This window comes from Tamandua tetradactyla, chromosome 1 (assembly GCF_023851605.1).
Source record: "Tamandua tetradactyla isolate mTamTet1 chromosome 1, mTamTet1.pri, whole genome shotgun sequence".
Taxonomy (NCBI): domain Eukaryota; kingdom Metazoa; phylum Chordata; class Mammalia; order Pilosa; family Myrmecophagidae; genus Tamandua; species Tamandua tetradactyla.
Window position 1 is genome coordinate 185889181 of NC_135327.1, and position 26618 is coordinate 185915798.

A 26618-nucleotide genomic window follows, 5' to 3' on the forward strand; every position below is an offset into this window, starting at 1 on the left:
CTGTCTCTTCTCTATGTGTGTAAAATGTTGTCCCATCCAGTGTTGTGGTAGTCGTGCTTCTGTTGGCAACCCTGGTACCTGTATTGGAATGGGGTGACATCGCTGTAGGTGTCTTTCCTTCTCTGACATTAGGTGTCTAGGCCAATGGGTCTGGGAAGCTGTTCCTCTCCCTACCACTTGCTAGTGTGAGAGAGAAAGGTTGAGCACCCATTGGAGCTCTTCCAAATGGCAAGGTTCCCTACCAAAGCCTGCAGCTACCACCCATAAACATGGACTCCCCAGATGTCATACTTGTCTCCAGTATGTCCTCCAAAGATCTGAAACATAGCTCCTCATTCAGGACCATTCTCCCCATCCTTTACACATAAAAGCACTGGTTCTTCTCACATTGTCTTTGAAAACCACCACCTATTTGAGAGTGGAAACTTGGGAGTGACCCCAAACTCCACCCTTTCTTTTTCTTGTTGTCAATACATCTACATCTAAATCTTGCAGTCTACATCCCTTAGTATCTCTCAAGTCAGATATCTTACTATGTTCTTTTTATCATAGAGGTTTTAATGACTTTCCCAGTGACTAGAAGATAAAATCTAAATTCCTTTAACATAGTACTTGCCTACTGTAAAAAACAAAACAAAACAGCTTTATCACATTCTGTCTCCTCCTCTGAAGACAATTTATTTTCTACCCTCTGGTATTACTTAAGTACATACAACTTTCAGAACATGCCACACTTATATATGCTTCTCTGCCATTTTGTGATCTATGCCCTCAGGTTTACAATGTCCTCTAATTTGTCCTCTTTGGTGAGACCTGCCCTAAATCTTCCAGTCAGAATAGTTTTTTCCTATGCTTTCAAGCACAGAAAAAACATTTATAGATGTTTATCTTCACTATAGCAATTGTCACCAGGGATTATAATTGTCTCATTGATAGCAAAGGTGATGTCATATTCACTTCTGTATCCCTTACATGTAAGGCAATGCCTGCTAAAAAGGTTGGTGGTTCAATAATTTTTAAATGAACAAATAGTGGCGGGGGATGGGTGTTCTTAAATCTCTCATGATTCTGACAGTTTACACAATAAACAGAACAGGAGTCATGGCATAAGTTCTCAGTGGAGTTTTTACTGACTGTTTTCTATTTGGATTCTGCTCAAGAACAAGAAAGATAAAGAGTTGTGGATCCAGTATAGAAATCAGGAACAGATTGCACTGAGGAGAGGAGGAACAGAGGTGCTCAGTAGTTATCAATGATTTTCATGATCCATCTTGCATAGTTATGAACCGCTGTGAAGAATCCTTCACTTCCCAGGGTGACACTTCCTTTCGACCAGGACAAGACGCCATGCAGCCTGCCACTGCAGATGGCTGGACTGGCTGAAACTTCCTGCCAGAAAGAGGGTCAGGAAGTCAAAAGTTACTTTGTGGTCACGCAAAAAGAGTAAATCCCAACGTACAGCACATTAATGTAGCAAGGGGATCTAAGGGGCTGGACTCTTTTTCTTGAGAATTGGCAACACTCTCTTTACACGTACTTAAGTTTCCCCTCTCTGACACAGCTTGTTGCAAACTAGTGCAAATAGGGGAGAAAAGTCAGATGGTTCCTATTCTGAATCTCTCCCACTCTAAAAGGTGAGAGGAGGTATGAATCGCAAACCCCGAGGCTGAGGAGAGAAGGATTTCACCTCTCTGTCCCTCTCTCTTTGAAGGATCTCTTGGGTGAGTGCCATTTGATTTCTCATGATTACTTCTCCTCCTCATGCACCCCTTACTATCTTCCTGTGGGAAGCAAGAAAAAAATACCTTCATTTTAGATGCGATTTTTAGAGGCTGCCCTACACACATAATGTTTGTTGCCATTTCTTGGTGGAGCATATCCAGGCACTCACTGAAGGGAAGAGAATGTTGGTTTATCCATGTCAGGATGTCAGGGTCACTAACTGTGGGAAAAAGAAGACAAATAAACTCTAAGATTACCCTCCTTTTATCACATGTGCTCTTATAGTCAACCCCTAATTTGTAACTACATGAATCCCTGAGGATATTCAATGCAGACACTGCACACTCCATCTTTCTTGGGGTTCCTAGCAGTATCTCTCTATATGGTAGAATTAGATTCATGGAACTAAGTACCCCTCACATCAGGTATTAGAGATCTGGAATTCTTTCTCAACTATGTGTAGTTTAGAAGCTCTGAAAATCATATGAGAAGATTATGAATGACCATGAGGAGAAAAAGACAAAGCTATGTCTCCAAGAATTCCTGCTTTTGGCATCTACTTTACCTTCACTACATTTATCCATGGTGGGAGAAAACTATTTTTAATATTCAAAATTGTTTTTGTAATTAAATTATTTATAAACTGATTATTTATAAATGTGTGTATATGTATATACACATATACTTTTCCACAAGAGATCATATTGCTCATCTATTTCATAGCAATTGTCACTATACTATCAATCTCAGAATGAAGGGATTCTAACCAAGGTTTTGTGTAAATGTAATGTCTAATAAGAAGTTGCAGGAAAGAAAGAAACAAAAACCTGATCAGAGATTTCTCAAGCCAAGACTTGCATTACTTAAAGAGGAGAATTTTTTCTGATAGAAGTGTATCTGATCAAAAATTCTAAATCAGATTCAAAGGAGAGTGTCAGATCAGGAAGAAAAGAGATGAGTTATGTTCAGTGTTAAGTCTTTATAGGCACTGAATTGAAATATGTGTATCAAGCTAGACAAAAATAAGCTAAGTTACTTGAAATAAAGTGTTTTTAAGTACTGTACCAGTGAGCTTTTTAGAAATGCAATACTTCACAGAGATTCTGACATGCAAAGCCTATGTGATAAAACTATCATTTTATTTTGTTTTCAAATGTATGTAATAAATAAGCTTTAAAGGTCTGATGCAATTCTCTGAGTAAGACATATAAAGTTAAGTTTAAAAATCAGGCAAGCTTGGTCCTGAACAAAACATATTTATTCAGAAATTATATTCACTTAACATTCTCAGAATTTTGCCTCTAAATTGAAAATGAGGTTGCAAAATAATGAGAAAACAAAGTTCTCACTTTTTACTTACTTTTACAAAACAGTCTGATGTTTTAAAGTTCCCACTTTTTATTTGTCTTTACAATACTGACTGATTGTTCTATAGCCACCAGAACAGAGTTTAAACCTGATTAAAAGACTGTGTGGCTTTTGCAAGTCAATCAATGTCAGTTCTTCATTTGTAAAAGTCAGCCAATCAGGAATGGACTCATGCCAATAAACCATCCAAACCTCATAGTGTCAGCCAGTCAACAACAATCTCACCCAGGTAACCTAATTTTACCTCAGAAAGTCCACTGTTCCCTTAACTTTGAGCTTCCAATAAAACTATTAAGGTCAGCACTCTGCTCTGGTCAGTGAGGCTGTGCCTGATCAGAATTGCCCTCCCTTAACATTCCAAGCATTAAACTTAGCTATATCACTTTGTTTCAGATATCGAGTGGTAGTTTCATCAGTTTCAACCATCTCTTAACAGAGCAGAATGGGTTATTTAGCAGTACGTGAAGTAACAGCCAACAGGGACCAACAAATGCATTACAAAACAACTTTCATCATAAAAGTTCCCCTGATAAGACTTGCTCCTGCAGAAATGAGAGCTCTTTGCCCATCCCAGTTAGAGCTCATGGGGAGAGGATGTGTGTCTGCTACAGGGGCTAGAACAATTTCCCCCCAGAACATACATCAGGCAGGAAAGACATCACCAACAATATGTATAATGATTAAATTCTCTATGAACTATCTAAGACTCCACCTCCTCGGGGGTATTATTGGGTGTAGCCACAGGGTTAAGGGTAGCACTCTTGGCAGAGAAACAGCTCTGCAGGAGACCTAGATCCCTAAACCATTCCCCTATCTTCCAGGGCCGACTTGAATGAATCACACTATTTCTCTGCACCCAGGGTACATTGTTTGTGTTGGGTAGTGGGAAGCATACACAGTTGCTTCACCTTAGCACATCTATTTTGTTTTTGATTGTCCCTCAACTACTCCATTAATTGCCCTGATGGCCTTTCAGCAGCTGCCAACGAGACAATAAACCACTCTCCCAAGGGCTGCTTGATACTATCCTCCTGAGTAAGGATTCCTAGTTTCCCCATCTTTTTTTGAACTCAGTTCTAGAGGCATAACTAGAGTCTACTCCATTTATAGATGTTAGATTGGCTGCCCTATTTTCAGGTTCTTTGAATTTTATCTTTTTGCCTCCATTCTTGACAATATGTAATCACTCTGGGGTCAAGAACATTATTCCTCATAATAGTTATTCCTTCCAAACATATCCCTTCATATTTTTTCCCAATTTGAACCTACTCAGGAATAAGAACCAGAGTTAGCACTTACGGCTTTTGTATTCATTCCAGGTCCAGGTTGGGATGAAGCAGGAATCATTAAATGCTAAAGGTTCCAAAGCTATGGCTATAGTTCCCACATGATTGTTGATTGCAGCAGGCTTAGACAGTTTTATCATCATCAGATTGTTTTTCAGAGATTGCATGTTGAATTCAGGATGGGTCACAGTCAATGAAAAATTCCGTATCTGCTCTTTCTTATTTGGGATGCTGGGTTGATGGACTCCCAGTCGGATTTTAACACTTTGGAAGAAAGAGGAGAAGGAGATGGGGAAGAACAGGTCACAGAATGTCAGGACTGCAAGAAAAAGCAGGGGTCACCTCCAATCATCTTAATTTTCTCTCTTAGATCTCAGATATAAAGTGGCCTGCACTTGTCTGTAAGATAATTATACTAATAGTTTACACGATTGTTGTATTAGAGACAATGGACATGAAAAACTTCGGGTAGTATCTGGCATGTTGAAAGCACACAGTACATTCTAGTAATTATTATTAATGTTTGGATAATCTTAACTAGGAGGTGATAGAAATGACACCACAATCCATTCTTCTTGAGCTCTTTGCCTATTCTATATTGCCGCAAGTTAACTCTTGAGTAACCATGTAGTATTCAATATTTCTTGATGTTTTTAAGCCATTCCCAGCTCTTCTCATGCCCATGTCATTATAATTACCATGTGCTGTCTACACTGATTGCAGATTCACAAGGCTGTATTAGTAATAGGGCCTCCAACTTCCATTTTCCATTATAGTTCTTGAGCCAGTTCAAAACCACCCACCTGTATTTCCAAGAGCCCAGTCATGTAACATATACAAGAGCTATTTCTGTCAAAGACAGTTCAGGCATTAAACCTGACTAAGAAAAAGGATGTCTGCTTTTCCAACTCCAGTTTCTTGAGGGCATGAATTGTCTTTTCTTCTATATTGCCTATACAGCACAGGGCAGGAGTTTGATCTGTGTTCAACCAAAATAAAACTATCTTGAACAGCCAAGGACCTGAGATTTCTGAGTTTGAAATGACCCTGAATACTCCTGAAATTCCAAATAGTCCCAATGACACAACACGTTCTCTCAAACAACAGAAATACTGAGATTTGCAAGAGATAACATGGCTTTGTCAGTGCTTCCTGGCCCTTCTATTATTACCTACAGGATATGGCCTCTGACTAAATCTTCATCTCATTTTGTGAACAATTCCCTACTTACTTAGTCAACCCTGGTCTCTCATTTTGCCAGATACTTAGTATCTTTACTACTTTAGTTCCCTTTGCTTGGAATATCCCTCAAGCTTCATTTACTTGGCTACCTACTTCTCTTCCTGCTGTTCCACCTCGTTAGAGGCCTGACATAACCACCCTAAGTAAAGTAGATCTCTTTGTTTAGTTCCTATGTATCATACTTAAAATTATTTTTCTTTTAATTTTTGGTCATTCATTTTTGGGGGGCTTATATCCTCTACTAGAATGTAAGCTGCATGACAGGGAGTATATTTTTATCTCATCCCCATTGTTTTCTCAAATACTTTAGATAGTCCCTGCAAATCACAAGTGTTCAATACATATTTATTGTATGATTGAATATTTACTCTCTATAGATAGAGTCCATAATTACTTTGACAATTTCCTATCAACTTTCTCTCACCCCCACCCCCAAATGTGTATCATCTCTTTCTGGGTCTTCTTCTTTTAAAATGCCTTCCTTTTAGATGGGATACCTCACCAAACTGATAAATGTTTGAGCAGATCCCAAGAGCAAAGGGATACTTACGGTAAGGAGCAGTGAGCAGCTGTTAAAACCCACTGAGGGTGAATGAGAGTCCCCACACAAGGGTCTGGGCTGGACTGCAGATAGACCATGTAAGGAACAGTAAAATCTTGTGCTATGTTCAACTTCACATCTTGAGAGTCATTGGCCACAACTACCAGAGAATTGATGGTGTCATAGGTAGAAAGAGATACAAAGATGTTGAGAGGTTGGAATAGATTAGGGTAGTTTTTCCAAACCAAAGGTCTTCAAAGAGAATGTCAGTGTCTTTAATTTCTTTTAGATTTTTTTTAAACATCAGGAGGTTTAATACATGTCACCAAAGCCAAACACATAAAGGCAATTGATACATGCCTTTGCTTGAAATGAAATTATATTAAAGTTCTGTGTAACTAACTCACTTCTAGAGCCCCAGATCCATTCCACCCTCTTTTTCTGTGCACGGAAAGGGAACCGTGGCTGTTTAGGCAAAGCAGCAATGTAGAAAACTGCACACACAAGAGCCTGATGAGAGGCTTGGGAGGGAAGAGCAGAACATTGGCAAAATGCATATCCTGATAAGCTCATAGGGACCAGAAAGGGAGTTAGTGTGCCCTGGGACACAGCTGTGCACTGAGAGTGCTTCCTTCTGTTTCCTTCAACAGTGGATTTCTATTTTCAGAGCCCTCTACTTCTTCTCTTAGTTGTGGCTGGTTAGTTCCCATCCCAAACCCTATCCCACATCTCATTCTAGGCTGAAACAAGGCCCCAGACTCACCAGCTGTAGTCATGAGAGAGAAAATGAGATAATACTTCATGATCTCTGCAAGAGCAAACAAGTTGGATCAAGTTGTGAACTGTCTCAATATGTAGTCCAAATGTCCCTGGCAGGAAAGCTGGGAGTAAGGTGGAAACAGAGGAAGAAACATTAACTGAACAGTGGGAGAGGCAAGGATATTATAGCAGTTCTTAAACTAGTCCTTATCAAGACCTAATTATATAAGCATAGATGGGAGCTCTCTCTGATGTGGGGTGGAAGAGGAAGGAGCAGACCAAGTCAAGCCCCTGTTTCCTCCTGTCTGATCCTAAAAATCTCCTGAAGAGTCATTATTTACTTGCTGACATTTTCCCTCCCCTGTCTATGACATAGCTTTTTTTTGTTGCCCACTCTTCCCTTTGTGACTGTAAACCTCTCTCCCTGTCCCCAGTAGTAGCAGAGTCAGGACTAGGAACTAAGCCTCTGTCTTCCCTTTGATGATGTTGAACTTTAAGTGGGCCCTGGGCCTCTAGAAAACAGCCATAGTTAGGAAACGCTCCTCCCTTTTTGTGTTCTAAGGAAACAGCTTACTGCAAAGAACCACTCTTCCCCATGCTGACTTAGACAAGATTGTCTCCTCTTTCTCATAACTCCCATAAGACTCACAGATAATTCTCTTATTTACCATTGTCATGGCCAAACAGGGATCTGTTTTGATTTGCTGAAGTGCTGGAATGCAGTATACTAGAAATGGGTGGGCTTTTACAATAAGTATTTATTAACTAACAATTTACTGTTCTTAGGTAGTGAAAATGTCCAACTCAAGGCATCAACAAGATGATACCTGGACTCTGAAGACAGGTTGCTGGCATCCAGGACACCTCTATTGCATGGGAAAGCACGTAGATGGTATCTGCTGGTCTTTTGCTTGCAGGTTTTATTGCTTTCATTGTCTGGTTCCAGTGGCTTCCTCTCTTAGTTTCTGTGGGTTATCTCTAAGCTTCTCTGGGGCTTTTCTCTATGAGCGTCTCCTAATTTTGTTTCTCACCTTCTCTAGGGCTTTTCCAAGCTCTCTGGGCTTTTTCTGTGTTTCCTTTATCCTCTTTAGAGGACTCCAATACAGGGATTAAGACCAGCCTTGACAATGGGGTCAATTGAAATGACCTAATCAAAGTGTCCAAGATATTTAACCTTACAGCATTTCAGTTTCCTCATTTCAAGAAAGTAAATAATAATATTTAACTCCTAAGCCTGCTATAAAGGATAAATTAGGTCACACATAAAGGCATATAACACAGTTTTAACACAAGGCGAAAATTCAACAAATGTTGATTTGTAAAATTATAGTTTTTAAAATATGGATATTAAAGAAATGTTATCACACATAGGTCTGATACATACAGGAATGGAATAAAACAACATGGCCTTTTCTGGAGTACATAATAGCTTTAAACTAACACAGGAACCTTTCTCCTTTTGTCTAAAAATGCTCACAAAGACAGACATAGACCAGCCCCCAATTTACTATTCTTTTCTCATGAGTGCTTAACTGAGATTTTAACTGTTTGTCCCCCTGAATTAGTTATACCCAGAGATAAATGTTTCTTGTTCAGGTAACAGGTAGAAGCCCACCCTGACTTCTGCAAATCATCCATTTGCAACTTGTCTACTCATACTAAATAAAAGACTAAGGCAAAGTAGCACTGCTGAGATATTCTGATCTTCTCCCTAATGCAACAGCACAAATAAAATCAATCTCCTCACCTATTCAGTTTTTGTCTTTGACACCTGTTAGTTTTTCCAGTGCACCACACTCCTTTTTTTCTATAAGTCTTATATAATAAATTTCTGACTGCCTGCTAGATATAAATATATAGCTGGGTTAGTCCTAAATTTTACAGAGAATAGATTAAAAAAATGTAAAGCATACAGGCCTGAATTGGCCTGTCTCAGAGTAATTAAAGAGCTAAGCAGTTATTAAAAACATAAAAATAAATTTACTATATCTACAAAAAGATATATACACTTAGAACTCCTAAAATTTATTTAGTAACTTAAAACATGTAATCTGAATGTTCCCAAGTCCTCAATTATTTGGGGGATAACATTTCTTTAATATCCATATTTTAAAAACTATAATTTTAAAAATCAACATTTGTTGAATTTTCACCTTGTGTTAAAACTGTGTTATATGCCTTTATGTGTGACCTAATTTATCCTTTATAGCAGGCTTAGGAGTTAAATATTATTATTTACTTTCTTCAAATGAGGAAACTGAAGTGCTGTAAGGTTAAATATCTTGCTTATACTCAAACAGCTTAAGCCCTTGACCCACAGTATTGTAGGAAATTCGCTACCTCTTATTATTGATGGGACTGGTAGGTATTCCTGTTCATTTCTCTAGTTATCTCCCATCTGCTTTGTCCCAACACATGAAAACAACTGTCTCTATTTCCCAATATACTAATAACCCAATGCTATAGTGGATTTCAGGCTTTAATGGACTATTTGAAGATTTTGAAGGAATTATATGGAAGGGGACTGAGTATTTGGAAATATTGAAGGGAACTGGGAACATCTTTAAATAGAATATCAAATATCACTTTGTGAAAGTTCTTTAATCATGTTGAGTATAGGGAGTCTCATATTGGTAGCCTGGCTCCTGTCAAATTGATAAAGCCTAACTCAAACTCTTATTCTCTCTTTTTTCTTTTTTCTCCTAAGTCTACCCCTAGCTCTTACCCCTACTTCTCAGAAGCCCCAAGTAGAAAAAAAAAGAAAAGAAAAACCTCTCCCATTTTAAGTCATCAGAGGAAAACTATCTTACATTGAATATTTTATAGTACCTTTATCTGGTCTCAATTTTTCCCCCACATTTCATCCATGAGAATATGAAGTAGATTATTGTCTGTATCCTCTCTTTTTATATATCTTTATCTCTTGTCTAACATGGAAAAACTGGCTAGCAAAAATATATTTACTTTGTAGAGAAGTGAGAGGCACAATTTCTTAAAGGGATTTAGGAGACTATAACCACCATCTTCTTTATAATTCCTCATCTAATGTTCTATTAAAAATCCCTCAGTTGTGACTTCAGCTAGCACAATTAAATTTCTAAAAGATTTTTTTCCTGAGTGACTGATGATGTTGTATTTTAAAAAAATATATTCCCATATTCCTTTACACTCCTCCTCATGGGACATAGAGTCTAATTTTGCTTCCCTCGAATGTAGACTGGTATGATTTTTGAGTCTCAGTCATAAAACTTGATAAAATTTCCATCTAGTTCTCTTCTTTGGGGGCATGCATTCTTGGAATCCAGCTGCCATGTTATGAGGAAGCCCAAACTATCCCCGGTAGAGGCCACACAGAGAGCCCACACCTGGGTGCTCTGCCCAACAGTGAAGGAAATATCCCAGCTGACAGTGATCATCCAATGCCAAGCGTGTGAGAGGAGGCCTTTAAGATGACTCCAAGCCCAGTCACCAACTGACTGCCAGTGCAAGAGAGACCCCAAGTTATAACTGCCTAGTTGTGCCCAGTTAAAACCTAGAATTATGAGAGGAAACAATAAAAAGAAATGGTGGATGTTTTACTCTGCTATGTTTAAGGTGGCTTAGTTTGAAGCAATAGAAAGTAGACCTATTTTCAGCTCTACTCCATTTTCTAATGGTGGCGAGTGAAATGAATGTTCTCAAGAGGGTGCTTCCCACTGGGGACAACCAATTCAATAGGCTGCATCCTCGATCTTGGGGCTTGCCCTTATGAAACTTACTCCTGCAAAGGAGAAGATAAACCCACTTATTATTATGCCTAAGAGTCATCCCTAGAGAACCACTTTTGTTGTTCACATGTGGCCTCATTCTCTAAGCCAACTTGGCAGGTGAACTCACTGTTCTTCCCCATATGTGGGACATGACTCCCAGGGGTGCAAATTTACTGGCAACATAGGACCTGACTTCCAGGGATGAACTGGAACCTGTCATCATGGGATTGAGAAGGCCTTATTGAGCAAAAGGGAAAAGAGAGAACTGAGACAAAATAAAGTTTCAGTGGCTGAGAAATTCCAAACAGAGTTGAGAGGTTATCCCAGAGATTATTCTTATGCATAATATAGATATCCCTTTTTAGTTTATGGTGTATTGGAGGGGCTAGATGGAGGTACTTGAAGTGAACTGTGTTCCAGTAGCCTTGATTCTTGAAGACAATTGTATAACTATATAGCTTTTACAGTGTGACTGTGTGATAGTGAAAACCTTGTATCTGATGCTCCGTTTATTCAGGGTATGGAGAGGTGAGTAAAAAAATAATGACAAAAAATAAATAATAGGAAGGTAAGGGATAAAGAACATTTGGTAGATTGAAATATTAGTGGTCAATGAGAGCGAGGGGTAAGAGGTATAGGATGCATGAAGATACATGAGTTTTTTCTTTTTCCTTATTTATTTTTCTGGAGTGATGCAAATGTTCTAAAACTGATCATGGTTTGATTACACAATTTGTTTTGAAATTGTGAGCCATTGATTGCATATTTTGGATAGACTATATGTGTGTGAAGATTTCTCCATAAAAATAGTTTAAAAACTTAAAAAATAAAATCAGTGAATAAAACGTACTTCTGCCTAAGTGTTTCAGGGCATCTGATAGCAAGTGTTCTATCACACTAGAGGGATCCAGAAAAAGAATTTAGATGCTTAGGAGATCATGGTATCAAACCATAATATCCACCATCCACAGACCATTGCTTTGTTTTAATTTCACTTGTAAACCTAAATTCTGGGAAGTGGTGACTTCATGGAGGAAGGAAACAAGGTCATTAAGAGAAAGCTCTTGGTAAGGCAGTTCAGGAATGAGCTTGAACAGGAATTCAACAATGCTTCTGAGTATTATCGGAGAGAAGAGGTCAGACTATATGGCAAGAAAAAGAAGAGTTTAAGACATTGTAATTTTCATAAAATTAGTGTCTTGAATTCTCATAAGAGACTCTGAACCTTTATCATATGGGATCTTATTGAGGTTCTTGCATTTTGCATCTTTATGACTTTGGGCAAGTTTCCTAATCCCTCTCTCTTTCTCGGTTTCCTCATTTATAAAAAGAGGAAATTAATAGAATCCATCTTTGGCAGGTTGAACTATGTGCCTCAGAAAGACATGTTTTTAGTCCAATTCCCATGGCAGTGAACCCATTGTATATAGGATCACTTTAAGATATTACTTTTGGTTAAGTTATAGTCAACTAATATCAGAATGAATCTTAATTCTATTACTGGGGGCCTCATAAAAAGAAGAACCCAGAAGCTGGCCCAAGATAAAAACATGGAAGGAGTTGTGTGCCAGTTTGAAGCTATTATACACCCCAGAAAAGCCATGTCTTTTAATCTTCATTCAATATTCCTGGGTGAGAGCTTTTTTATTGTTTCCATGGAGATGTGACCCTCCCAATCATGGATGGTAACTCTTGATTAGATGGTTTCCATGGAAGTGTATCTCCACTCATTCGAGGTGGAAATTTTAAGAGGGAACCATTTTGGAAAAAGCTTCAGAATCAACAGAGCCACTAGAACCAATAGAGCCCCCAGAACCAACTGAGCCTGCACAACTAGAGACCTTTGAAGCAGGAGACACCACTGGGGAAGCCTTATGAAATGAGGAAAGAAAGCTAGCTGATGTTGCCATGTGCCCTCCCAGCTGAGAGAGAAACCTGAAGTTCATTGGCCCTTTCTTTGGAGTTAAGCTATCTTTCCTTCAATGCATTGATTTGGACATGTTCATGGCCTTAGAACAATAAATTTGCAACTTATTAAATTCCCTTTTTAAAAGCAGTTCTGTTTCTAGTATATTGTATTCTGGCAGCTTCAACAAACTAAAACAGATCTTGGTACTGGAGAGGCAGGGTGCTACCGCAGTTTGCAAACACCATTCATGTTGGAACGGTTTTTTAAATGGATAAGGGGAAGATTCTGGAAGAATGCAAGGTACTTGATAGAGAAGGCCTAGAATGCTTTGAAAAGACTGTTGGTAAATATGTGGACTCTAAAGACACTTCTGATAAGGACTGAGACAGAATGACACATAGGAAGGAAGGTGATTGATCCTTGTTTTAAAGTGGCAAAGAATCTGGCAAAACTGACTGCTGGTTTTAGATGGAAGGCAGATTTTAAAAGCCATGAACTTGGATATTTGGCAGAAGAGATTTCCAAATTAAATGTGGAAAGTGTGGCCTGGTTTCTCCTTATAGCTTATGGCAAAATGCAATAGGAAAGAGATAAGTTGAGAGCTGAACTCTTGGGTACAAAGAAACCAGAAATCTATGGTCTGGAAAATTCTGGGCTTTCAGAAAGGGAAGGCCCCAGAGAATAGTGCCCCATGTGAAGATTTAACCAAACATGGATCTGTAACTGAGAAATCAGGATTTAGGGGATAATTTTGATTTCTGAATCATTATATAAATGTTTCTTTTGTTTTTGGGATTTTGGAGTAGACAAAGAAAAGCACTTGGAATCCCTGAACTATAATTAAGCTGTTTTGGACAACTGGAGCATTTGTAAAAGCCCTTATCTTTTACCTGGTGCCTGAGTGGCTCTGAGAACTGCAACACCCTTAATCTGGTTATTCTCTTATTGGCCGCAACACTAAGGAAAACAGTCATTAACTAGCCTCAGTCCCTGACATTTGTAAATCATCAGCTAAACTATGCCATTGAAAGATAGATAACTCTGCCTCCTTTCCTTTCACTTTATGTTAACTTATGTTAACAATGTTTTATTTTCTGTTTTGAACTTCCACCTTGAATTTATTATCTGAAATGACTCCATCTCCCTTGCTATAATCCTTAGAAACCTCAAATCCCTTTGGTTTGAGGAGACGGATTTTTGGGCTGTTAGGCTATCTGCTGTCCTGCTACACATGTAGTAATAAACTCTTTCTCTCTTTGAAACCCCAATGTCTCAGGAATTGGTTATTGAGTGTGTTGGACAGAAGAACCCACAGTCTTTGCCCAGTAACAGAACAAGTCAGCTATTTCAGAAAAAGCCAGGGTTGGAGATGGAGTTATCCAAGAAGGATTTGTGGAAACTCCTTTAGTCTGATGGGCATTATCCTAGCATACTGCATAGAAAGCCAACAAGAGAGTTGTAAGATCTGTATAAATGAAAAGCTACCAGTTTGAACTAAAAGGGACAGAAAAGGAAAAACTGGAGGAAAAATAATTCAGAGATAGAACCATGGAAGTTAAGGTCTGAAGTAAAAAAACCTCAGGCCAGGAGGATGGACCCACCCAAACACTTGGAGTGAGTGAGTTTGCCCCAGAGGCAGAGGGTGGGCCTTCCACCTCCTTGATCAGGAAGAGTTGTGCTGCCTCAGGCCTTAGAGAGACTGGAGCACATTCCTTGGGGATTGAGAAGAGCCTGACTGCCACCCCATTGTCTTGGAGGGGTTGAGCATGTGCCCTGGAGATGACAGAGAGCCCAGGTGTGGCCTGATGCTTAGAGAGGGTGAAGCCAAGAAAAAGGTGGTCTCCTCAATGTCCCCCAAGAATGCATTTGGAAAGAGTCAGTCTACTACATAACCTTGGAAAGGGAGGGAATACCACTTTTAAAGCCCTGAGGATAAATGACTCTCAGACTTTGAAATTTAATGGAATTTGCTCTGCAGGTTTCCAAAACTGTTTGAGTCCAGTGACTCCTGTGTTCCTTCCAATTTCTCCCTATGAAAATAGGAACATCTACCCAATGACTGTCCCCCTTTTGAATGTTGGCTGCAGATAACTTGTTCTGAGTTTTACAGGTTCAGAGTCAGAGGAGAATTTTGGCCTAGGACAGATCATGCATGTAGCTGACTTCAATGAGATTTTGTATTGTTTCTGAAATAGTTTAAGGCTTTGTGATATTGTGATGGAATTGATATATTTTTCATTTGGAAAGAACATGACTTTTGGGGGTCCAAAGGTAGAATGTGCTGATTTGAAGTTATTATGTATCCCAGAAAAGCCATCTCCTTTAATCCTCATTCAACACTGCTGCATGGGAGCTTTTTTGATTATTTCCTCTACCCATTCAAAGTGGAGTTGTTTACAGGAGTCCATTAAGAGGGAACCATTTTAGAAAAAGATTCAGAACCAACAGCAGCTCACACAGCCAGACCTTTGGAGCAGAAGGAAAATATTCCAGGAAAGCCTAATGAATTGAGGAGAAAACACTAGCAGATATCATGATCATGCATCTTCCCAGTTGAGGTAGAAACCCCGAAGTTCATCGACCCTTTCTTTGGAGTTAAGGTATCTTTCCCTTGATGCCTTAATTTGGATATTTTCATGGCTTTAGAACTATAAACTTGCAACTTAATAAATTCTCTTTTTAAAAGCCAATTCTTTTCTGGTATATTGCATTTCAGCAGCTTTAGCAAACGAAAACAAGCCAGAAGACAGAAGTCAATGGAATTGGAAGAGAAAGGAGGGAACATTGCTAGATGACAAGTCAAGAGACCCAAGGATTGGTGGCCAGGAAGAATCCTATGAACCAGAGGAGGAAGCAAGCCTTCCAAGAAATTCCTATTGTTAAGCCAACATATTTTATGGTACTTTAATTAGCAACCTGGAAACTAAGACACCACCAGCACATACGTTTCTTAGGAGAATTGGAATCGTTAATATAAAGTGCTTTAATATAAAATAGTTAATATAAAGTGTTTCTTAGGAGAATTAAAATAGTTAATATAAAGAACAGTGCCTGGCAAAGAGTAAATGTTATATAATGTTTGTTAAATAATATGACTGTGGCTTGGGGATCCCATGGGTTTCTGAGGTCACCTTAATGCCCAAATATTGTTGTTGAATTCCTTAAATGTTTGTAACATTTTCATGTTATTAACATAGTGGTTAAGAGTGTAGACTCTGGAGTCAAGCTGCTAGTGTTCAATTCTTGGCTCCAATTACTCCCTGCCTCATCCTGAGAAAGACATTCATTTCTGTAAGCCTCAGTATCTTTAACTAAGAAATGAGAGAAATATTCATATCTACCTCGTAGAATATTTGTGAGCTTAACATTATTTAAAAGCGCTTAAGCCTGGTCTGTAGCACATAGAAAATATTTGATAAAATCCTAGTTATTATTACTAATAGATTTTTTCCCTCTACAAGATGGAAAATGAATCCTTAGTGCTAATATGGAACAAACCTTCAGTATGTACTTTGGTTCACAGAGTGGTACACTTCAGCTCTGGCACTGCCAGGAACTTACTTCCTCCTGAAATCAAAGATTTAGAATCACTGAGCATCTTTGTATTTAAGGTTTCTCCAGTCTGATATATCTCTCTACTGAGAAACGAAGCAAAGCAAAACAAAAACTACCACCTTCCATTTTTACTATTTTACACTTGGTCCATCTAGTGACAAAATGTGAGTCTGAAAAGGTGTGGGAGAATGAGAATGAAGTAGGTCAGTCCTGGTAACATGCTGCATTTGTTGTCAGTTGGCTTTCTCCTTGGAGATTATTATAGACAAAGGGTTTTTGATTAAAAAAGTAAGGGCTAATACTAACTTTTGAATAAACATCCTGGAAATTGTATTAAAAACAAAGGTATGTGTTTTGCAGAATCTACTTGTTTATTGAAAAAAATAGAGGAAAAGAAAAGAAATATGAAACAACAATGATAAAAGTCCAACAATTATAACTCCATTTAAAGTTGTCCACTATGAACATGGGAGGCATTGAAAGAAAATCCTTTTGCTTCACCCCATTGGCTATAATTCAATATTATTCTGAGTATTCCATAGAAAATTTAAGAAGTGACTTTGCATTGCACACCATAAAGTAGAACTTCATAAAGATCTATGCTAGCCATCTTTATTTTTACAAAGTTTCTTCCTTAACTTTGTCTACCTTACTTCCTTCCTGCCCTCCTCCATCACCTCTTTATCCCCTTAATTTATGTCCTGCCACTTTGCTGAATTTATTAGCTCAAGTAGGTTTTTCTTAGATTTCTCAGGATTTTCCAAATACAAGATCATGTTATCTGCAAATAATGAAAGTTTTATTACTTCCTTTCTGATTTGGATGCCTTTTATCTCTTTGTCTTGCCTAATTGCTCTAGCTAGAACTTCTATCACAATTTTGAATACTAGTGATGACAGTGGGCAATCTTGCCATGCTCCGGAATTAGTGCAAAGGCTTTCAGTCTCTCACCATAGCTCATGGTGCTGGCTGTGGGTTTTTCATGTCGGTTCTTTGTAAGAATGAGGAAGTTTCCTTTGTTTCTTACCTTTTGAAGTGTTTTTATCAGAAAAGGATGCTGAATTTTGTCAAATGCTATTTCAGTTGTTAATGTGTTGTATTACACTGATTGATTTTCTTATGTCGACTCACCCTTGCATGCTTGGAATGAACCCTACTTGGTTGTGGTGGTTAATTCTTTTAATGTGCCTTTGGATTTGATTTGCAAGTATTTTGTTGAGAATTTTTACATCTATATTCATTAGGGAGATTGGCCTGTAGTTTTCCTCTTTTTCAGTCTCTTTATCTAGTTTTGGTTTTAAAGTGATATTAGCTTCATAAAATGAGTTAGGTAGTATTCCTTTTTCTTCCAGTTTTTGGAAAAGTTTGAACAGGAATGGTGTTAGTTGTTTTTGAAATGTTTGGTAACATTCCCCTGTGAAACCATCTGACCCTGGGCTTTTCTTTGTAGGAAGGTTTTTGATGACTGATTGAATCTCTTTACTTGTGATTGGTTTTCTCAAGTCTTCTATTCTCAAGTCAATGTACAGTGTTCATGTGTTTCTAGGAAATTTTCCATTTTCTCTACATTGTCTAGTTTGTTGGTGTACAGTTATTCATAATATCCTATTAAGATTTTTTATTTCTTTGGAATCATAGTAGTGATTCCCCTCTCATTTCCGATTTATTTGTATCTTCACTCTTTTTTAACTTTATCAGTCTAACTAAGGGTTTGTCAATTTTGTTAATCTTTTCAAAGAACCAATTTTTAAAATGGATTCTTTCTATTGTTTTTTCTCCAGTGCATTGATTACTGCTTTAATCTCTATTATTTCTTTTCTTAAAAAATTTCCTAAAGCAAGTAGAAGAAAAGAAATAATAGAGATTAAAGTAATAATCAACTTGCTTTAGGGTTAGTTTGCCATTCTTTCTCTAACTTCTTCAGTTGTTCAATTAGGTCTTTAGTTTTAACTCTTTTAATACATGCATTTAGAACTATAAATTTCCCTCTCAGCACCACCTTCACTGCATCCCCTAGGTTTTGATATGTTGTATTCTCATTTTCATTCCTCTCCAGATATTTACTGATTTCTTTTGCAATTTCCTGTTTGACTCACTGGTTGTTTAAGAGTGTGTTGTTTAACCTCCATTTATTTGTGAAAGTTCTGATTCTTTGGTGGTTATTGATTTCCAGCTTCATTCCATTGTGATCAGAGAAAGTGCTTCGAATAATTTCAATCTTTTTAAATTTATTCAGACCTATTTTGTGCCCCAGCATATTATCTATCCTGAAGAACATTCCATGAGCACTAAAGAAGAATATACATTGTGGTGTTTGGGGGGTATAATGATCTATAGATGTCTGTTAGATGTAATTCATTTATCACATTCTTTAGGTTTGCTATTTCCTTATTGATGCTCTGGCTGTTCTATCTATAGAAGAGAATGGTGTATTTAAGTATCCAACTATTACTGTAGAAAATCTATTATTCCTTTCAGTTTTGCCAATTTTTGCCTCATGTACTTTGAAACTCCTTGGTTGGGTGCATAAACATGCATGATTGTTATTTCTTCTTTGTGAGTTGTCCCTTCTATTAACATATAGTGGTCCCTTCATTTTTCTTATGGCATTTTTGCATTTAAAGTCTGTTTTGTCTGCTATTAGTATTAACTACCCCTGCTTTCTTTTGGTTATAGCTTGTATGAAATATTTTTTCCCATCCTTTCACTTTCTATCTATTTGTATCTTTGGGACTAAGATAAGGCTCTTTTCAATAGCATATAGATGGATCATGCTTTATAATCTAGTCTGCCAATCTGTATCTTTTAATTGGGGAGTATAATCCATTCACATTAAAAGTTATTACTGTAAAGGCAGTACTTAAACCAGCCATCTTATCTTTTAGTTTCTATTTGTCAAATCTATATTCCCCTCTCTGTTTTTAGCCTTTAAGTTACCCTTACTAATAATCTTCTATGTGCCCTTCTTCAAACCTCTCTCCATTTTTTTCAGCTGACACAACTCCCTTTAGTATTTCTTGCAGGGCAGGTCTCTTGTTAACATACTTTCTCAGCATTTGTTTGTCTGTGAAGATTTTAAACCCTTTCTCACTTTTGAAGTGCAGCTTTGCTGAATAAAGAATTCTTGAATGACAATTTTTCTTTTTCAGAATCTTAAACATGTCATACCACTGCCTTCGTGCTTCCCTGGTGCCCCTGAGTAGTCAGTACTTAGTACTGTGGCTTACTTTGTGTGTGATGAATTGCTTTTCTCTTGCTGCTTTCAGGAATTTCTCCTTCTCTTCAGCTTTGACCAACCTGATTTGTGTGTGTCTTGGAGTGGGTCTATTTAGATTTATTCTATTTGGAGTTCATTGGGCTTTGATTTCCATATTATGTCTTTTATAAGGGTTGGGAAGATTTTCTCAATGATCTCTTCAAATACTTTTCCTAGACCTTTAATCTTCTCTTCCCCTTCTGGGACACTAATGATTCTTATATTTGTGTGCCTCATGTTGTCTATCACTTCCCTGAGATCCCATTCAAATTTTTCCATCTTTTTAACCATTTATTCTTTTGTGCATTCCCCTTCAACTATCCTGTACCCTACTTTACTTATTCTTTCTCCTGCTTCTTCAAGTCTGCTGTTATGTGTCTCTAGTACATTTTTAGTTTGACCTACATGATCTTTAATTTCCATAAGTTCTGCTATTTTTCTATTTAGTCTTCAAATTCTTCTTTATGGTCTTCTAGTATCTTCTTGATAACCTTTATGTCTTTATCCAGCCCACTGAAGTTATTTTGGAGAGTTATATGTACTTCTTTGGTTAGTTGTTCCAAATTCTATGTCTCCTCTGGCTTTTTAATTTGATCATTTGGCTTGGCCATATCTTCTTGCATCTTCATGCACTTTGTTATTTTCTGCTGATTTCTTTGCATTCAAAAAAAAAATTGGCTCAGGTCAAGTGTAGAAACCGTCAAAATTATAAAAGGTCAGTAGTAAAACTTTTTCATCATTGTTCAGCCTTTCACACACGCACACACACACACATACACACACACATATACACACCCCAATCTCATTCATCCACCAGCAATCTCTCAGTTATCGACTGTCACCTTTATAAGCATCTACACATATACGTGCATGCAAGCACATACACCAGACATCAGCCTTTACAGTATTGTAAACTATTGTTTCTCAGGGCCGTAGAGATCATATTTCAGTAGACTGGAAGGTCTTCTGATGCTCAGATTTGGCTATTTTCATCATTGATCCACTGCATTTGATAATCTTAAAAAGCAATTTTATAGTTACTTGGATTTTCATTGAAGGTCTCCTTTGACTCTTGATTTACCACTAATACCCCGACAGAACAAGGCAAAGGCCTCAATGAGAGACGCGATTCTATTTGACTATCTGTAGATTTGGCACAACAGCAATTTGCCAGCGTGCACTTTCCCTGACTTCCCAGAAGATGGTGCTCTTGGGTCCTCTTCTCCCCGCAAGCCTGCTTTTCCCTGACTCCAACAGTCTACTTGGCAGGGTCCAAACCAGGTGAAAGTCCAGTTAATGCAGCAGGTCTCTGGGTTTGCTGGAGACCCCCAGCCCTGGGGGTGGGTGGAGGGCACTGTGCAGATCGGTGGGGAATACGCTTGAGGACACGTTTGGTCTGGTGACTCCCAGGCTTCTGAGTGGAAAAACCGTGGGCTATGGGGCTGTTTCCCTTTCATCACCCCTCAGCCAGCTCGTGAGTGCCTTGCTGTTCGGCAGTCTGCAGGATCCCAGCCCGCTGAGCAGCTGCGGGCCCTTGGGATGGGGGAGTAGCTGTTGGTGCTTCTGCGTGGCTTTCTGCCGTGTCCCCGCCTCTCTGCCCGCGCGTGCGGTGGATCTCCGCGGTGAAAGAACACAGGTAGCGGGACACAGAGTGTCTCTCGCCGCCTGCTAATTGTCCGATTGGGTGGGCTCTACTTTGTCCGCTCTTCTCCTGAGGGGAGGAGGGTGCCCATCTTTCCCCAAACCAGGCACCCTCAGCGGCCTGCCTCGGGGTTGAGAGGTAGGCACTGGGCACTGAGGCCAGGCCTTTGTGTGTGACTAAACGAGTCTATTGTCTCCTGAATTCCCACACGGGAGTTCCAGGCAGCCAGCGGGGCTGAGAGTTGACTCCCCAAACAGGTTGAAGAGACGGGGATGCGGGAGTGCTGGGCTCCTCCCTCACCGGCTCTGGGCCAGCATGCAGCAGCCAGCTCCAGAGGCAGTCACGGTTCTACAAACTCACTCTGTCTTTTCAGCCATAATTTCTCCACTTTTTGATCCAGGTCCTCCCTTTATAATGTAGAAGTCCCTCTCTGGTTGAAACTGCTGTCACAGTTGTCTTCTGCTTTTCTATAGTTATTCTATAGTGAAGTTACCTCTGCCTCTCTTATTCCACCATCATCCCCAAAGTTCAACCTCAAATTATTACTTGTTTTTGTTTCCTTATTTTTGCTATGATGACAAAATTCCTGAGTCTTACGGAATCATGAACTAGGTATTTATTATCAGTAGATATATTTCTGACACTTTAAAGTGGCTTTTTTATTTTAAATTTCAGTATATTTTCATAGGTCATGTGATATTTTCTTTTACTTTGCTTTAGAAACAGATCTGTTTTCCAGTCACCTGTCCCTTTACCCTGTTTACTTTCCTTTGTGGCACTTTCCATTCACTGACATTATATTCTATATTCTCCATTGTCTATTTACCCAATCAGAATGTATATACCATGAAGCTACATGTTTCTGTTTGTACTGCTTTCTTCACTGCTATATCCTCAGTGTATAAAAGAAGCAGGCATATAATATGCCTTCAATAAGTGTGTGTTGAGTGTGTGACTGTATAAATGAATAGAACAGTCATATTGTATCAATTGAAGGATATACCATAATTTATCGAATCAGTGCTATATAAACAGATATTTGAGCTGTTTCTGGTTTTTCAAGATTATTCAGATAATACATCAAAAAACACTCCTGATTTCTCTAGAGGAGAATGTGGTTGCCTTCTTGGTGTTCATTCCCCCTTCTCAATAGCTACCATTATTTTTATTCAGTTAATCAAACATATTCCAAGTAGGTCATGTTCATTGCAGAATAAAAAAACTCCACCTCCTCCTCTAATGGTTATGCCATGTAACTCATGTTTATCCAGCATACTCCTGTTCAATTATTGGTTTAGGCATGTGCAAATTTTGGTTTAACAACCAAATTCAGCCATTTTTAAATTGTTTTTTAAACATTTGTAAATTGTCTTTTAAAAATTACATTGCTAAATCAAAAAAAAATTATATTGCTAAATCAAACTATCCTGAAAGTCCTTTCTACTTCCAAGCTTCCACTGTGTACTTTTTAAAACTGTATGAGTTAAATATTCTATTCCTTGTAGCCAAATGCCTCCTAAATGGTGCATTCTCATTCATATATTATTTTTGTACTTGCGTACATATTTTAATGGGATAAATTTCTAAAAGTTATGTTGCTGGATCAAAAAGCATACAGAATTAACATTTTAACAGAAATTCACAAATTATGGAGAGTTAATCTCTAAATAAAATTAGAACTAGAAAAAGACAAGACGAGGTGCTGAAAAGGGGCTATTGGAAGGCATTAGAAGAACAAATGTTTTGTTTGCCCTAGTCTTACTTTTCTTTGAGCTTACATTGATCTCTCATCTTTTATTTTTTTGATATGTTGTATGGTGGGGGTCACATTTCAACATTTCATTCTTTTTTCATGTGAGTATCCATTTATTGCGGCACCTTTTGCTGAATTTTTGTTTATTTGGTTTTTCATTTGTTTGCTTAGTTGTTTGTTTGGGAAGTGCATGGGCCATCTTTTGTATATAAACCAGTTACCTTGTCATGTCTCTGAACCTTCCCTTTACCTGAAGTGGTACAAAGAATCAGTTGTATGGTGGTGGTGATGGGGTGAGGCAAAAAATGTTTCAGAGGGAACAACAACCTTTAGACTCATTTGGTTCTGGGGAGAAGCCTGAGATATTTAATCATGCAGACCTAAAGCTACTTAGATTAATAACAAGAGTAAAATGTGAAGTTAAATTAGGCCATATACAAATATAAAAACAATTCAATAAGAACGAAGGAAATAAGAGAGGAAAGTTCAGTTGTCGTAAAATATATAAGGGCCTTGAAGACAAGGCTAAGGAATACTGACTTGATCATCTTCATATTTGCATTTGTACTTTATTGTTTGCTTGTAGTTTAAATTAGTGTATAATAATATTGGGTGGGGATGAGGGGAGATATGTGATGGGAAGGAGGAAAGAGATTGCCTCCAGAGGTCATTTAAAATTGTTTTTTAAACATTTGTAAATTGTCTTTTAAAAATGATATTGCTAAATAAAAAAAATATATATTGCTAAATCAAACTATCCTGAAAGTCCTTTCTACTTCCAAGCTTCCACTGTGTACTTTTTAAAACTGTATGAGTTAGATATTCTATTCCTTGTAGCCAAATGCCTCCTAAATGGTACATTCTCATTCATATATTATTAAATAATGATAATATCTATGATAATGATAAAATCCTGGTTGTAAAACATGAAAGATCTTGGAGAACTGGATCATATAGGTAGGCGAAGTCTTGGAAAATGCAGTAAAAACTATGATTTTTAAATTTCTTCACCTAGGGGGCTGTCCTGTCTAGCCTAACAGAGTTTCTGATGATTGGAGTTAAATGGAAGAGAGAATACTGTATCACGGGAGCAACAATTTACTGGAAATAAGGACAGCTTGAGCTTCATCTCTGCTTTACCGTGAACATTTAACTTTAATTTTCTACATTTTAGTTTCATCATCTGTTAAGAAATGTGGTGGTTAACAGTGACCCCTAAACCTTACCCATCTTTTTAGCCTCAGTATTCCACACAGAGTCTAGCTTATAGAAGGTGATCAATAAATTTATATTGATTTAGTTGAATGAGTGGCAAATAACCTTTCAAATTCTCTCAGTAATATTTTAATTCAATGTCCATCTTCTTATTTAGCAGCTATTTTCAAGAGACAGTTGGTAAATGTCAGGCAAAGATTGTTCTTGGACAAATATAGTACATGATAAAATATTTTATTTAGATACTGTTTTCAGGCATAGGAATAAGGTAAGGTAAACTACTCTGGGATAAAGGTGGACCTGGGGAGGCTGTTTAATTGTAAGTGATGGTCTGCTGAATTCTGTCCACAGAGTTGCACACCTTGGTGTAGACAACAGGTTTGCCTTGCCGAGCACAGCCTCAGCCCCAATAAATAACACCCTGGAACTTTCCATTGCAGAACTCAGGGAAAGCAGAGTCACCCTGAGCAAGAGGGAAGAGAAAGTCGGAATTCTTACTTATGCCCATATGGGGAATGGCTCAAAATATCCTTGTGTTCCCCTGGGACCATCTTCCTTGGCTGTTGATCTCTTCTGTGACACCTTCTCTTCTCCTGCAAATCTAACCCTCAATCTCTATAAGATATCCTTTACCCTCTTCCTCCCTCGATCTAGCGCCTTCTCTTTCCTTAGCTGTAGGCCTGTATGGCCAAGAAGAGGAGAGGACTGGGGGTGGGGGAGTTTTCATGATGTCTGCTATCCCAGATTATATACTGTATATAAATATATATATATGTATAGTCTTCATATATCCCAAAACTGTCCTCTGGGAACTTTGCCTTGAGTGACAGTATAGACCAGGTGACCCTTAACTTGCCTTTCACCTCGAGGATTCTCAGACTTGGTACCTCTATTCCAGGTGACATTTACAATTCTCAATTCTGCCCCAGCCAGAGATGAGGCCCTGGGCGTCAACATTGCCTAGGGTTTGGTGAAAAGATTGTGGACACTCTAGAGCTGAAGGTCGGGAGTGCTCAGTTTAATCAGAATGATGCCCAAGTGTGGTTTCATTGTACTTGGGGTGACGGATGACCTTGGCAGTTAATGAACTGCTCATTGCCCTCAGTGACCTCAATATTGTGTTCTCCTAGAGCTGAAGGTCGGGAGTGCTCAGTTTAATCAGAATGATGCCCAAGTGTGGTTTCATTGTACTTGGGGTGACGGATGACCTTGGCAGTTAATGAACTGCTCATTGCCCTCAGTGACCTCAATATTGTGTTCTCCTAAATGAACCTGAATTTGTCTGGATTAAATGATTGAGATTAAGCCTCCTACCTAGTCTTTTCATACCACACCCTCACCCCGACCTCTCTCTCATGTCATAAGTACAAGCATTCACCCACACAGGTAATTGTGTGCACTTAAGTTCGTCCTACCTGCCATGGTGCAGGTTAGAATTGACATAGACTCTCAGCCCACCATCTTGTCAGAATAGTGAAGCATAGGGGTGTGAACCAAATGACCCCAATGAAACTATGGGAGAAAAAAAAGGGGAATTGGTGATGACTGACCAATATCTATTGCTTCTTTTCTGGTTGGGATTACTGATTACTCTAGCGAGATGAGGCAAAAGTCAGAGATGTGATAGAATATTAAGGTAGCAGAATGAGTCATGCATATTTTTAAGGCTGTACTGGGCATTTCATATATTTTAGTACCTCCATATGCTATTTTTCCCTGGTTAAACAATAGCGATTATGACTATTTAGATTCCTAAACTGTTTCTAGTGATATTTCATCACGTTTCTTTTTCCCCTTCACACACTCATCTTTAGTCCCATAATTTGGGAAGATATCAGGAGATACCGCTTCTTGGGAAGTCACCTGCCACATCATACAGTGCCTGGGGGAGTAATGAGGTTTTAGAATCTAAATGCTTCACCAGACAAGCACAACCCTGTAGTTGACCTGGACAGTGCTTTGGCAGGACCAGGGAATGAATTGATCTTAGGCACAGGGAAGTGAGTATTGGTTACTGATGGCTTGTGGCAGTGTGCTGGGGACACCACACACTGGTCACTGATGAGGGACCCACCACAGAAACGAAGCCAGAGTTCCCCTGGTAAGGGATGGAATTTGCCTGGCAGGTATAACTCCCAAAGGTTGTGTCATCACCATCAGTGGGGAAACCAACTGACAGGAAGAAAGACGGGATGTATCTGTTAAACCAATCCATCTTGAAATTGCTACTCCACAATTATATTTTTCAGATTTATCAGAAAAAAGAAGACAATGTTGTCTTGTTCCACATAATCAGGTGATTTTAAGGCATTCCCCCCCCAAAACCTCATTTTTTAAATTATTTACATATGCCCTACTTATACATTATGATATAACTTCCTAATTTTCTATTTATGCTTTAAATTTTATAATTATTATTTTTTAAATATGTGTCAGACACACACATGTGCACAGACTACATGGATCAGAGATTCTTTACACAATAAATGCGCCAAACACCACTGTATGGACATTAAGACTACTTTTTTTCGCAAAATCTTAGTCTTCAGCTGTGAAAATAGGTATCCAATTAACTTTGCAGTAATCATAATCCTTTTGGTGGTTGGTTGGAGGCTGATATA

The 26618-nt window shown here is 38.4% G+C and overlaps 1 protein-coding gene, 1 long non-coding RNA gene and 2 other non-coding genes across 4 annotated transcripts; 1 reads left to right on the forward strand and 3 right to left on the reverse strand.

Moving 5' to 3' along the window:
• Window positions 1–1107: 1107 nt before the first annotated feature.
• On the reverse strand, window positions 1108–7250 carry LOC143687521 (putative inactive serine protease 58). The gene is made up of 5 exons (XM_077164558.1): window positions 6923–7250; window positions 6169–6319; window positions 4390–4640; window positions 1806–1942; window positions 1108–1389 (listed from the first exon to the last, which is right to left on the reverse strand). The coding sequence occupies exons 1-5, from the start codon at window positions 6960–6962 to the stop codon at window positions 1240–1242; spliced, it is 729 nt and encodes a 242-aa protein (XP_077020673.1). The 5' UTR covers window positions 6963–7250; the 3' UTR covers window positions 1108–1239.
• Window positions 7251–7327: 77 nt separating this feature from the next.
• On the forward strand, window positions 7328–24087 carry LOC143687527 (uncharacterized). Its single transcript, XR_013177565.1, has 3 exons — window positions 7328–7810; window positions 15293–15475; window positions 23798–24087. It is a non-coding gene; the product is annotated as an uncharacterized LOC143687527 (long non-coding RNA).
• On the reverse strand, window positions 20063–20132 carry LOC143653740 (small nucleolar RNA U2-30). The gene has a single exon (XR_013161506.1). It is a non-coding gene; the product is annotated as a small nucleolar RNA U2-30 (small nucleolar RNA).
• Window positions 20310–20388, reverse strand: LOC143653744 (small nucleolar RNA U2-19). Its single transcript, XR_013161509.1, has one exon. It is a non-coding gene; the product is annotated as a small nucleolar RNA U2-19 (small nucleolar RNA).
• Window positions 24088–26618: the final 2531 nt, after the last annotated feature.

Bases quoted from the DNA above. Each gene is read 5' to 3' on its own strand.
- LOC143687521 (XM_077164558.1), bottom strand. From the start codon at position 6,962: ATGAAGTATTATCTCATTTTCTCTCTCATGACTACAGCTG. The intron at 6,320-6,922 runs GTGAGTCTGGGG...ATTCTCTGGTAG, and splicing joins CTCTCTCATGACTACAGCTG to TTGTGGCCAATGACTCTCAA. The intron at 1,943-4,389 runs GTAAGTGCTAAC...TTTTTCCCACAG, and splicing joins CTGGAATGAATACAAAAGCC to TTAGTGACCCTGACATCCTG.